This window comes from Rissa tridactyla, chromosome 4, assembly GCF_028500815.1.
Source record: "Rissa tridactyla isolate bRisTri1 chromosome 4, bRisTri1.patW.cur.20221130, whole genome shotgun sequence".
Lineage (NCBI taxonomy): Eukaryota > Metazoa > Chordata > Aves > Charadriiformes > Laridae > Rissa > Rissa tridactyla.
This window is the reverse complement of record NC_071469.1, coordinates 28943196-28956886: the sequence shown is the minus strand read 5'-3', so window position 1 is coordinate 28956886 and position 13691 is coordinate 28943196. Positions and strand designations below refer to the sequence as shown.

General features: G+C 41.0%; 1 protein-coding gene across 9 annotated transcripts in view; it reads left to right on the top strand.

Moving 5' to 3' along the window:
- The window catches only part of TTLL5 (tubulin tyrosine ligase like 5), a 158097-nt gene that overhangs the window by 53376 nt on the left and 91030 nt on the right, over positions 1 to 13691 (top strand). For 8 of the 9 annotated variants that reach the window (XR_008466039.1, XR_008466038.1, XM_054199318.1 and 5 more), the window contains 7 exons: positions 111 to 381; positions 3222 to 3342; positions 4998 to 5144; positions 7435 to 7535; positions 10500 to 10633; positions 11272 to 11385; positions 11788 to 12198. Coding sequence is in view for 7 of the 9 variants with exons in the window: in XM_054199318.1 (XP_054055293.1) it covers positions 111 to 381; positions 3222 to 3342; positions 4998 to 5144; positions 7435 to 7535; positions 10500 to 10633; positions 11272 to 11385; positions 11788 to 12198 (1299 nt within the window). In the remaining 2 variants the exon portion in view is untranslated. The remainder of the gene's footprint in view (positions 1 to 110; positions 382 to 3221; positions 3343 to 4997; positions 5145 to 7434; positions 7536 to 10499; positions 10634 to 11271; positions 11386 to 11787; positions 12199 to 13691) is intronic. The other variant, XM_054199319.1, reaches the window with a different exon arrangement.

Here is a 13691-nt window from a genome sequence, read left to right as displayed (position 1 = left end):
GCAGAAAAGAGTTTAGTAGTAAACCAAAGGGTATAAATAGCAGGCCAGTCTTCCACACTTCTCTTTTTTTTTTTTCTAAACCAGCATAGGTGATTTCTCCTCTACTACAGGGACGTCAGACGCAACAAAGCTGTCCTTCAAGTCAGACACAGAAGGTGAGGAGGAAGAGGAGGTGGATGAAGACGAAAAGCTAGATAGAACTGTTGGCTCTCTGAAAAGCAAGCCAAAGCTCTCTGACTTAGTGAAAACTACTTGTAAGGAGAGGTTGCCAAAAAAACTTGACAAGAAAACTGGAGATGGAGGAGAGACATTTCTTCCAAAACTGGACTCCGAATCTCAGTTTAACTTGCTGCAGATTCTTCAAAAGCACGGAAACCTGAGGTGAGAGATTTCTGCATATTTTGCGTTGAGCTTTGACTAGCAGCTAATATTGGTTAAAATATGGGGGATGTACACTTAGTGCCACATTTTGAATGAGTGTGAGGAGATAAGAGGACCCTAGAAAAAGGGGCCTGCATTTTTGTCCAGCTGTGGGCTGCCTTAACAACTAGTTGGCACAGAAGGGAGATAGTTGCAAAGACTGACAGTTTACCTAAATGCCTGACCTGTTGGATCAGTATAAAGCATAAGCCGCAATTTCCATTGTTATTCTTTGATCTGGTGATGTAAGCTGTTTTTTGGCCACCTTGGGCTTCTAAAATGCCTCTGTATTAATGCAGGATGCTTGCTATTGAATTCTAAAATTCGTCTCTTCATTCTTTGCACTTCCAAAGAAGTGGGTATAAACATATGTTAAAGTATCCAAGAAAGGTTGGATAGGAATACCTCAGTGCTGCCTCTCCATAAAATTAGTTTTCTCGCTTTTGTGCTTTTATTTTTGGTGGTAGAATTTTTACCTCTAATATTAATCTCTGCTCAAGGTCATCACCACCTGACAGCAAGATTTGAGAGTGACAATTACTGAAACATCTTGTTGCCTGGTGATGAGTATGACAGTGTGGAGCAGAGTGTGTTCTGATACATGGGTCTCTTGGGGGGAAAAAAAGATACGTGCTGGAGGAGATTGTATAGAATAACACCAACCAGGGTCCTACTAGATGTTTAGAAGCATGATCCTCCCCTGAAATGGGAGTAGTAAAACTGCCTATTTGCAGATGGACAGGAACGGCAAAAAGAAAGAATGATCATATATATCCGAGTAGGAGGATTTTACATCTTCTAGATAAGAAACAGCATTGTGTTTTCTATGAAAGATGTCCAAAGGCAGAGAAAATAATTGTTGCTTATTCTTGCTTTCTTAGTTTAGTTTCGGAGAGGACTTATGAATTATCAAATGGATTTGGGGATTGTTCTGATGTTGTCTTGTGGCAACGACATTTGCTGTTGTGACAGGGAAGATTCTGAAACCTGTTTTGAGAACAAACATAGCAATGCTGTCATCTACCTATATATAGAACTGACTCCTGCCAAGAACGTAAGCTCTGTCTGGTGTTCCTGGCAGAATCTTGCTCAGCACCCAGTACTGTTGGGATTCCCCGCAGAAGTTTGTAAGGCTTGTGGTGACCTCATGTTCCAGGACTGTGCTGGCCTTGGCCCCATCCGATCTGTCATTGATGAAAGCTTTGCTTGTGGGGTCAACAGGCAGAGGAGCTGAAGTAATGAAACTTTAATCCAAAAGAAACCAAGCCTGTTCCAGTCAGTTTTTATAAGTGGTAGGACTTCTCTCTCTCCTTCAGTCAGCCTGATGAGGTAATTTCTCTGCCCTCCACGCATTGTGTCTCATTGGTGAAGAGGTGACAGAAGAATGAAACATGTTTGCCCGACTGTGCCATTCGCAGGGAAGCAAAAAAAAAAAGAGATGCTTGTTCCTGCATTTAAGGCCTTGGTTTTCAACATTCCACACACTGGAGGAGAGGCAGTGTTATACAAGGACCTTCTTTAGTTTCCCATTTTTCCTATTTTGTGATCACAGAAGTATCAGGTGCAGGCAAAGAATCGTATTACTGTGCTGATGTTGATAACAGGGGGTCCTTAATTCCTACTAGCACAGATCTTGAACTTCTGGTCACAAAATGTTTAAGTTACACCTAAAACAAACCTGGAAGCCCTAGAGAGCTCTCAGGGAGAGCCTTTTCTGATATATGGTGGCCTGATGTATATATAGAGTGTTAGTTCTTAGTCAGAGTTCAGTGTTCTGATGTTCCACACACATGAGGAAGAAAAGGTAGGTGTGGTGACTAGCAGCATACAGAGGTGTTAAAGGCTTGCTGCGCATTCTGGAGTTCACTGTAAGAAAGGAATTGTAACCAGGTATTTTTATCGTGTTTTAGTTATTGCAGTACTGGTACATGAGAGGAGAAATCATGCTTGGCAATTCAAGGGACAGCTTGTAGTCACTATGTGGAAAATGACAAGGAAGAACGGAGACTGGGGGAGTAGAATGTTGGAGAAGAGAGTTTAGGCCAAGATGACAATGAACAGAATTAGGCAAAGGTTTCAGCAATTTCTCTCACAACAGATGCATATGCTGGAGTGACTACCATTGTGAGGGAATGAGAAGCAATATGTCCCTCCTAGTCCTCTCAGTTCATGCTTACAACTTTCCAAGATGTTCAGCCAGCTGCACAGCAGATTTTGCTGATGTTCTTTCATTCTTCAGTGGTGCCTTGCTCAATGAAATTTGGCTTGTGTCCTTGGGCCAGCAGGGGAAGAGCTCACTTTCACAGATTTAATTCTTTCATTTCCAATGGGAACTGAAGGGCCTTTGTTATAACTCTGGCACTGGTGCCAAGCCATTTATTTATTTTATGTTCTGTTGTTGTGGTGTTCAAAATGCTTGTGAAGACAGAGGCGCAATAGAGCCTTGAATCTGGGTTAAAAATACACAGTTTTGCTGATGTTCATGTTATTGGCTTTTGGAAGAGAGTAGCTAAGGCTGTGAAAAAGGAAGGAGAGCATTCAATTTTTAGACATGATTTTAGAACTTCCAAAAGACAGCAGATGCGCTCTCTATGTCCTGCAAAACCTACCCCATCTTGGTGAACTGAAGGTCTCCTTGAAAATACTGGTGGGGTGAAAGGGTCCTTCTTCCCTTGAGCTTCAACACTTGTGCACCTAGGAGGTCCTTGCTGACCGTACTTCGGTCCATAAGCTGTGCCTGACTTCTGCAACTTTTCTCACTACTACTCTGAAGACAGCTCACTGATTTTCTTGGTCCACAGCAAAGTGCAAGCTCGCAGGGCTTTCTCTGCCTATCTACAGCACGTTCAGTTGCGACTCATGAAGGAGGCAGGTGACCAGATCCAGAATCCTGTGTGGGCTGCCAAAGAGGACGAGCAAATGGTAAGCTTTGTGTTGGCTAGACTGAGAAGCCAAGCTGAAATCTGCCTTGAGAGTTTTGAGGTCAGTTCCCATGCTTGGAAGAACTGAAGTCCAACTGAGATTATAGTTGTCTATCTTTGTCCAGCTGCCAGTGCTGTATTTTTAATATACAGACAAGGTAGGACTGCTGACTGACATCTGAGCAGCGACAGAATAGACAGTTCTTAATGACTTGAGCATGGCCGACATTCAAGCTGCTGAGATCTTTCCCTGGTTCTCCTTCACTGATCTCTGAGCTTACCTGCTTTTGAATTCTCCTGTCTAACATTCTTTAAGATTACTTGGCAGTATCTGTTTTCTGCTGCGTTTAAAGTATACATCTACTCAAATAGAACAGGTCCCAGTTAAGCTTTTTCTCCTATATACTGTTTTGCTCATTGCAGCCACCTGCACTTAGAAATCTTCCTTGCATTCTAGATAGATGGGGGGGGGGAAGTAAAAGCCACTGAGGAGAGAAAGTTACTTTCTGACATAGGTGTTTTGTTTTTTTTTTTTCTAAAAAAGTCCCTCATGCGATGAATTTTTCTAGACAGTATTTTAAGGCCCTATATTTGATCTATATACATTTTAAAGAGTGCAGCAAGCCCAGATCCCCTCACAAACCTTCCTAAAAGAGCTTTGTACAGTAGGCTCTGGGGCTTTCTGCAAATCCAAATGTATTCTTGCTAAATGCATGTTGCAGGGAAACAGCCAATGCAGTTCTCAGATAAAACTGTGTGTCAAGAATAATCAGTCGACTCAGTGGAAAATGTTACCCCTTCTCTTTCCAAGTGGAAATTAAAACTGGCTTTTTGAGAGTCACTTTGTCTGCTGTACTGTGAAAAATAATGTTTAAAATAACAGATCAAACCAGCCTGGAGTAATGGCAGTGAGAGGCGAGCTGTGAAATCCAATAGTTTGGCTGTGAGGCTGCTCATTTATGCATTACCAGAGCTCCTAACCAAAAGCAAATCCAGAGAGGAGACAGAAAGGGTTCAAAATACCCACAGGATGCATCTCGCCTTAGGATCTGCCTTGCCATATGCTTCCCTCACCAGAGGTCAAACAGACGTGGTGGGGGATTGGAATTACATGGCTGTAGATGTATTCATCTGTTGCTGTGTAGAGGCTATGGCAATAGTATACATATATGAAAAGTGATGAAATGGGGCTACATCACTGTAGTGGAGGTGTCTGACCAAGATCCCCTTCCCTGTGATAGTGCTGAGAGGGTTTTATGTCAGTATGCTTCATCACAGGCCTTCTTTAACACATTACAGGTTGTTTTTTGGAGATGTTCTCCTAAGGTATTGGACTTTACAGGTGGTTATGTGTTGCTGCTGCTTTTTGCTGCATGGTTTTTTTTGTTTTCTTCATCTGCCATGCTTTTCGGACAAATATTCCTCAAGTGTTCCCAATTCTGACCCACCTCAGGCAAGGCACACCATCACTCTTCACCCCCCACCTTAGATTTGTAGGGCTATATAAAAATGCATCTTGCAGAATGCTTTTGCCTTCCAATTATCAGCTCACTTTCTCAGGACAGTGTGTTTAGTTCTTGCCAGTCATTAGCTGCTGTAGTACCTTCGCACATCTTGCAGCTGGTCCATTGTTAACTCCATCTCTCTTGCTTGCAGGAGCTTGTGGTACGCTTTCTGAAGCGAGCTGCCAGCAATCTTCAGCAGTCCTTGAGGATGCTGCTCCCCAGCCGTCATTTAGGACTAAATGATCGTCGTCGTATCCTGGCTCACCAGCTGGGCGAGTTCATAATCTGTTATAACAAGGTGAGTAATTCTTTGATTCTTCTTTTGGTAGCTGTTTTGGTTTCTGTTCTCTTCTTCTAAAGTATCTCCTGCTGGACTGCTGTGTTAGACAAGACAACGGGGTGTTTTAAAGGCTCTGTTCTGTAATTTATATGGTCTGTTTGAAGTCGTGCATCCAGTGATGGTAGTTTGACGTGTCCCCAAACCGGGACATGTGTCTGTTCAAATTGTCAGATAGACAACAGTATTACTACATTATATAAGCAGTCTGGTAATCATGTGCATAACAGTAAGGAGAAGTGTTGAAATGAAGTGGAGTTTAACTGGCAGTTTGCTTTTTCTTTGGTTTGTCTTTGATTCTAGTGCTTTGTAATGCCTCTTTCTATTTCTCCCTATTTTTGAGGCTTCTTTAGGGGTAATTTTTTAAATACAGAACAGTATGAAATATGTATTTTACCATTTGTTTGGTATATTGAGGGACTGCTAGCTATCTGTAGTATGGGTCTCTGTGTGCTCAGTGATAAGGAGAAATAGGTCCTAATTTAAATAATTTTCACCTCTTAAGATGTAGAAGATACTGTTCTGAGCATAGTGGTTTCATGCTAATCCTTGTTTTGCAAGAACAGTTTCCCCTTTCCTTTGCCCCCTAGCATTTCTTTAGTGTTAGAGCAAAGGTAGTTTAAATTTTGCTTTCAGAGGCTGTTGTGCACGCTGGCCTCCAAGCTCTTACTTGTTAGCAGAGGATGTTTGCTTATTTTAGCTTGTCAGAAGTGACATCTGGTAACTTGATCTGTCAAGGCAAGGTTGGTATTGAACGAAATCTGTTTCAGGGAGTGTCTTGTATGCCTAATGCTCACTGAATTACTGTGTTAGGAGTAACCACAAAACACTCGAGTGGCTCTGTGGTGAGTGAGGAACACAGCTGCTTTGGATATAATTTCCACTCAAATTGTATTCAAACATCAGGATTTTCTACTAACTCTTGAGTAAATTCACAAAATAAAACTGTGTAACTGGTAATAAATCAGTGCATAAGCATATTTTCTCAGTTAAAACAAGCGAGAACAGATCACTTGAGGTTTTAGGACGTACGTGTTTAAGCCATTGAGGGACTCTTAGGCTATGAGGTTTTTTGATGTCTGATTCCAACATATAGACTTCTTTCACTGACTTGTAACTTCATATTTAGTAGGGGACTCCTACTAGCCATTATGTGTCTTCTGTAATGACACAGAAGAAAAGATAATACATCCAGCAAACTAAGTAAAATAGATTGTATGTTGTCCAGACTTTGTAGTGAAGAGTAGAGATGTGTCCCAGAGTGGCAGCTACTTCCCCCTCTTGAATTATCTTGCAAAAGATGTATCTGACCCTTTCATGCTGGGAATGGTCAGAGTACCTTCTAGGAAGCAACGAGGTGGGGGTCAAGTCTGGTCGGATAAAGCTTGTATGCTGGTATTGGTATTTCAGACAGGCCTGTAGAGGTTTTTCAATGAACAAAAATGTTGACATGAGAGGTTGTATTGATACAAACACGTTCTACTGGTGTAAAATAGATCACTTCATATCTGAGAACTTGCTTCCATTCTCACGCACAAAGGCTTACCGTCTTTTATTCCAGTATATTTTAGTGTATAAATGCATATTTGCCACAGGCTGTACTGTTTTACTTTCTTTGCTTTTGGTAAAGCAGTATATTTTTGGTATGTAGATAAGCCCTTGGCAATTTTCTGCATGACAAGAGAAATTAACCGAAGAGGAGAACTCCTGGTTTACAGTAGGAAATGTGGATGCCCTCAGCAGACCTCCTGGATTGAGTTTCTTTAACAAAATTTGATATTTTTGTTGTCCTTTCTTCCTGAATATCTCCTTTTGGGACAGATGCTAAAATAAAAGCTATTTTGAGGAACTCTATATTTATGACAGAAACAGCAAAAGTAGAAAGGGGACCTAATATCTGTAAGGAATTTTTTTTTTCCCCTTCAATACTTCCTTATGTCCCAGCGAAGAGTATGTTTGAAGGAGCGGCACATATTTGTGAAAACTTGTCCTTTTCTTAGCAAATCAATTCTAATAAGCTCCAAGTGGAGGAATGAGGAGTTTAGTGGATGCTTAGCATACTGTCTCTGGGGCTCTCTGTATTTATCCATTCTGTTGCATATAGTGAAATACTTACAATTTGGCTCTTTGGCCTTGATGTTCTTTTTTCTTAGATGCCATGGAATGGTTTTGTGTCTTCCCTGACCTGTAGCTATGCCATGGATCATAAAGTAACTACACAGAGACACTTACTGATACTGCTTATTAACAGGAAACAGAGCAGATGGTTCAGAAGCGATCAAAAAAGAAACAGGAAGAGGAGGAGGAGGGCGTGAATCCTGAAGGTTTTCAGAACTTTATTACCAAAGCAAGGTAGGAATGAATTTTATTCCTTTTGACAAAGGATCTCCCAGCTGTGAAGGTAATGGGACTGTTCTAAAGATTATCCGATTGATCTAAAAGCCTCTAGATACCTTTATTGACCTGCTCCTGTTCCTGCTCTTGCTGGGGGACAGAACTTGTCTTTTTTCACCCTCCAGCAACCAAATGTTTGTAGTGTCAGCATCTGGTGCATAGAGAAGGACATACAGTAGATGTTTTGACCATTATGTAGATTCCCAAGGGACAGCAGTGGTTGCCCTGGTCTTTGTAATTTTCAAACTGATGGTGGTGAGCTAATGGTCTCCTTTCCTGTGATGCTGGAGCAAATGCAGTGGTACTTTGGAAGGACGATGAAACTAGAGCTGCTGCTCACATGTCCTTGAGCTGTGGTTGAACAGTTGTTGTGGCTCTGATTTTTCAAGTTTCTGGTCTCAGAAATAAATCTTATGCTTGCTGCCTCTCTTCAGGAACTCTCTAGGTCTGGACTTTGAGATGAGGAAGAAAGGGAGTTAGGCTCCCTGTGTTCATCCTAGCCTCTTATTTGGCTTGCTAAGGCACTCCAGTGCAAGCAGTTACTTTCACAATGAAAAAGCAGCATTTTCTAACAGTGCGTGCTCTGAACTTTATCTGCCTTAAACTTACAAGAGTCTGGTAGGAAATGTATTTTGAAAATAGGTAAATACTCTATGGCCTGTAGCATTGTATGAAAAATAATGGTATTATAGCTATCTGACTATGGAGAGGTCTGAAATTACTCAGTGAACTGGAATTATATCCTCAAAGTCTCTGATTTTTTGAGCACCTAAACTGATTGCTTTTGACTTCTTTATTTGACCCATATATGACATACCTATATGGGTAAGGACCCCATCAATATCTGGACAGGTAGAGTTCATCTGCCTTTTTAATGCCCTTCTGCCTTCTCTGGGAAGGTTGACAGTCACTGCTTCTTTTTCATGATCAGTTATAAAACTGTTTTTTCATTTTCTTTGTTTGGTTAGCCCTTAGTGACTGATTAGAAGCGGGTGATAGCTGAGGCTTCTTAACTGAGTTCAGGAGGCTTTACAGGCTCTTCTGATGCTATGTTCTCATGATAACAATGAATTTTACATTTTGCTAATATAATTGGAGTCATGACTGCAGCAGACTTACAGGCTCCAAGAAAAATCTTGCTGCTTTTCAGATAGAGTTCTATAAAAGAATGCTTCTCAAGATATCTGACTACCATATACCACAGCATCTACTCCTGTCACTAGAAATGCAGATCACATGGGCCCACGGCATGTTCTTGGTTCTCTGACATCTCTGGCCACTAAAATGACTGTTGCCTCCTAAGGCAGGTCATTTTGCTTTTTGCCAGAAATGCTAAGAGATGGCTGTTTGGGCCAGAAGTGCATACTCTTCTGTTTCCATGTTGTTGGCAACCATGCCATCATGGTCTGATGCACAGTCTGGGCTGGGGCTGGAGATTTTTGCTGGATCATCTGCCCAAGTGATAAAGAACAGCAAAAGCCAGTTTGCCAACAATCAGACAATTTCTAGTGATGATCTTTCCGCTTCTTATGAAGTATCAGGTATGTTTGAAAACTCTGATATCTGACACTACTTTGCGCTGTGCTTGAAGCTTAAATCAGTGAGCTGGTCATTTGGAGCTAAGCAAAGGGGACAGATTTCTACTTTGAGCGTTTGTTCTGCAGTACAGTGAATGCAACACTGGAGAAAATGGGTAATAAATGTTGCCACTTAATAACTGGGATTGTCTCATTGACTCTAACTTTGATATCACATGGATGGCATTGTGTTTAGTTATGAACATCCTACAACCATTGCTTCTAAACTTTCTCAGTGCAATGTAAAAGTATATACTTATGCTGCTTAGTTCACTTAAAAGCTTAGAACACCTTTCCAACAACAACTTTTCATTCTTACATTTCCTCTTCACCTCTGTTCTCATTGGTTTGGGAGAAAAGGTTAAATTTGCAGCATGCCCTGAAGGTCCAAACTCCAGTGGGATTGGCTTTAGACATTGCTTTTACCAAAGCTCAGGCTAGCTAAGACTAGTACAAGCGTGATATGCAGAGGACATTTTGAAGGACTATAACTGCTGCTATGCAAGTTTATATTCCTGTGTTATGTTTTCTTGTAGTGTTACTGGCACTATATTTCTTGCTTTTGGTATCTGCTCTGCCATATACCCACTCACTAATGCTGAGGCAACACTATAAAGCAAAAGGAAAGCATGTTAGATATCAAAACAGTTAGAATTACAGTTTGCACAAGCTCTAATATGAATGGCCAAGGAACTGATACTGGTTTGGGATCAATAGACGCTTAGAACATTGGGGCAGTTAAACTCTTTTTTTTTTTTTTTTTTTCCCTAAAGAAAATGAGAAATGTATGCAAGTTTTGTGATATTCACAAAAATATTGACTGGTCTATTTGTTTGCTAATTTCGCAGTTTTGGCTAATTGGCAAGCTCTTCCCTCCTCGTTCCTCTTCTTGCCCCAGTGTTGAATTGAAACCACTAGCAGTGACTAAAACAGAGGCTGAGCTGGGTTCTCTTATGAACAAGTTAGCTGCTTGTTCTAGAGAGCACCTGGGGAAGACTCACAAATCTATCTGTGAACTGAATCTCTCCTGTTGAGCTCATCTCCCCAAAAATGTGTTTGGAGTTTTCAGTTGCTCTTTATTTATCCTGGGAAGGCTTCTGAATGTCTCAAATTTTCCACTGCATAAGAAAATGGCATTTCAATGGGAATCTCAGGTTTAACCAAGGCATGTCCCTTTGCTTCTGCTCTTACCTTGCAGAACTGAGCAAATCATTAGCTTGTCTGGCCTCATCCCTTTTTTCCCTACTCCCTTCTTCAGCCTCCTTGTTGTTTCTTGGTTTTGATAGTTATGTGAACACAGAAAAAGCATAGAATCCTCACATCCATTCTTCTCTCCTTATTGTAGTGAACGTGACCTGGAGGAAGTGCTGACATTTTACACACACAAAAGCAAGTCGGCAAGTGTCTTTCTAGGAACAAACTCCACAAGCACAAAATCCAGCCACACTAGTAACCGGTCAGAGAAACAGCCTCAAGGGGGTAAGTGTTGCAGGTGGTTCTGAGGTGATGTTGTCCAGACGAATCCAGTTTAACCTCAGTCTATGGAAAGAGAACAACCCCTCCAGAATGTTATTCGGGTTTCTTGAGTTAGCATATCTTTTGTTTGTTTGTTTTTAACTGACTCTATATGTGAAGACTAGAGTAACTGCACCCCTACTTTCTAAAAAGTGAAATGGGATGAATCTGGACTAGCATTTATAAGTAACTAGATATGGTGGCTTACGACTGAAGTGAGAATGTGCAAAATGAAGGCACTGAAATTTGAAACGAACAGATCCTTATCATTCATTACTTTCATTCTTATCAGAGTAAGGTATGAGAGAAATCAAGGCCTGTTAAATTGTGCTACCTACAGTGAGCATACCCATTGGAGGGCAGAGTCTGTATTTTTGAGCTTAATTAGGCATTCCATGGAAGGAAGTACAGTGCCAGCCATACAAGTCCAGTAGTCCTTGCTACTGTACACGACAGCACAATTGTGATCAAAAGAGTTGCATGGTCTACAGTAAACATTAGCAAGACAGTTTGTTGTAACGAGGTTTAAATTCTGCAGTCCTCCTTCTAATAATATCACTGTTTGCATTATTCTACTTCCTAACTCCGTGATTCTGTTATAGACCATCCTGAGGTGGTGGAAAAAAAAAAAGGTGATCAGCCCAAAAGTTCAATTGCAGATCTGCCCGCAGAAGGAGCGTTAAAAGGCTATAAACCCAAAGAAGTTAAATCTACCTGTAAGTGAACTGGCTCAAATCATCATCAAGAAAAAAAATAATGAATGCATATACTGTCTTTAATACTGTTTTAAACAGAGGTTGGAACTTTTTGGGTTCAAACTGAGGGATCAAATGCCCATTTTTGGGGAAGATTCTGCAGGTTTTTTCTCTTAAACCTGAGAAAAAATACTGTAGAGTGAGCAGTATGAAAGAGTTAGCTGCTCTTCTGTGGGGGAAAATCTAGATACGGCAAGCTTTGAAAGACGATATTCATCATGTAGAGCCTCTTGTCTCTGCTGGTAGATGAGGTCATTTTGGCTTCAGCGTGTCCAAGTAGAGGCATCTTTGGTGTGATGATACTATTCAAAGGACCTGAAAAACAGCTTTTTCTCATGTAGTGTGCTCATTATCTTTGTGTAGTTCCAGAAGGACTCACCTCCTCCTTAAATGCTGAAGTGAAATTACCTCAGTGCGACCCTCCTATTGCTTCTTCCTCTGTGTCTGGTGCCACGTTCCAGAGAAGTAGCAGTTCCTGGATACCATCTCAGCCTGCAGCCTCTGAAAATTCACAGGTGCCTGGTCACCATTCATTGCCAGCTCCTCCAGTTGGTCCCAGGCTGATTCAGTCCCTGTCCCCACTGCCCTCCTCACAGAGCACAGCTCCTGACAGCTCTTCTGCCTTCAGAAACACAGCGTTCAATCAGTCTTCTAGCCTTGCAGGGTTACATCGTTGTCATTCTGGTAGCTACGCCATTGGCCCATTCTCATCTTTTCCGAGAGCTGCTCAGATCTACAGCCAAAGATTGTCCCGACCATCCTCTGCAAAAGTAGGTGAGTGTTCTGGGATCCATAATAACCTGCTAATTCAGTATAGAGTTTGTGTAATCTCTGTTCTGGAGTAGGTAGAAATTTTACATTTCCAGAATTATGAGTCTTGTTGAATGGTGCTAAATTTCTCATGGAAAGGAGGAGTGCAGGAAGCAGCACTTGTTTGTACAAAGGCACCCTTTTATTGAGCAGATGAACAGGAAATCATGGAATTGTTTAGGTTGGAAAAGACCATTAAGATCATTGAGTCTAACTGTTAACCGAACACTACTAAGTCCACCACTAAATCATGTCCCTAAGCGCCATGTCTACACATCTTTTAATATCTCCAGGGATGGTGACTCAGCCACATCCCTGGGCAGCCTCTTCCAATGCTTGACAACCCTTTCAGTGAAGAAATTTTTCCTAAGATCCAGTCTAAACCTCCCCTGGTGCAACTTTATGCTATTTGAATCCTATCACCTGTTTCCTGAGAGACTGACACCCACCTTGCTACAACCTCCTTTCAGGTAGCTGTAGAGAGCGATAAGGTCTCCCCTCAGCCTTGAACTTTGAACTCAGCTGTTGAACTTGTTTGAAAAGAGCTGGGAAATGAAGTATTATTATATTTTCACTTGATTGTATTACTGATCTCTTGTTTAACTTTAGTGATTTTTTTTTAATGTAGTTTTGGTTAGCAGAAGTCCTGTCTCAGTCTATATGCTGTTCTTAATTCTGCGTTTATCTATCGTGCAGAGAAATCCTTTAGTGAAACGTCATAATTGTTGAATACTTAAAGGTGTGTCAAGACCTCCAAAAATGAAAGATCTGAATGAATCGTTACTGTATCTCATTCTCTAGGACTTTTCAGCACTACCATATCCAAGGGTATCTTAAATACAAGATCTAGAGACCTTTCATTTACCAGGCTGGGGTAGAACATAGTTGAGCAATGCAGCTTTGGAGTGTAAGGAATCTGGACAGTAGAAGAAACTGTAGGAATTTATTAATGCAGACTTTAATCTATTTGGAAAGTTTTGAGAACCACGCACAGGCTAACAACTGTGGTTCTGATAAAATGTAATTTATATATATATTATTTTTTTTTTTTAAATGATGGTATACATTTGCTTTAGGTTGTAGATCAGGGTCAGCACATGTTCACTAGGGTTCCTGTATATGAACAGCATGTCTAGCATTAAAATAAATCTGACTTCCCAACTGAGTAGCTTATTTAAAGGTATCTATTTGTTTTTAAGGAAAAATGTGATAGATTTAACTTAGGTTACAGCAGCCAATATTCTCTGCAATTGGGTGCCATTAGATATGTTATGATGAAGATAATACGGGTTTAGAATTGACAGAAGCTCATATAGGCAATACCCATGCACAATAGAAAGCTGTGTTCTCCCTAAAATCTGCAGAAAGTGTCATAACTGCTTTTATATCTCTGTGATCAGCAGGCTGAGAGAGTCGGATATACCACTTACTAAGCATATCCAAATGTTTGTTTCGTA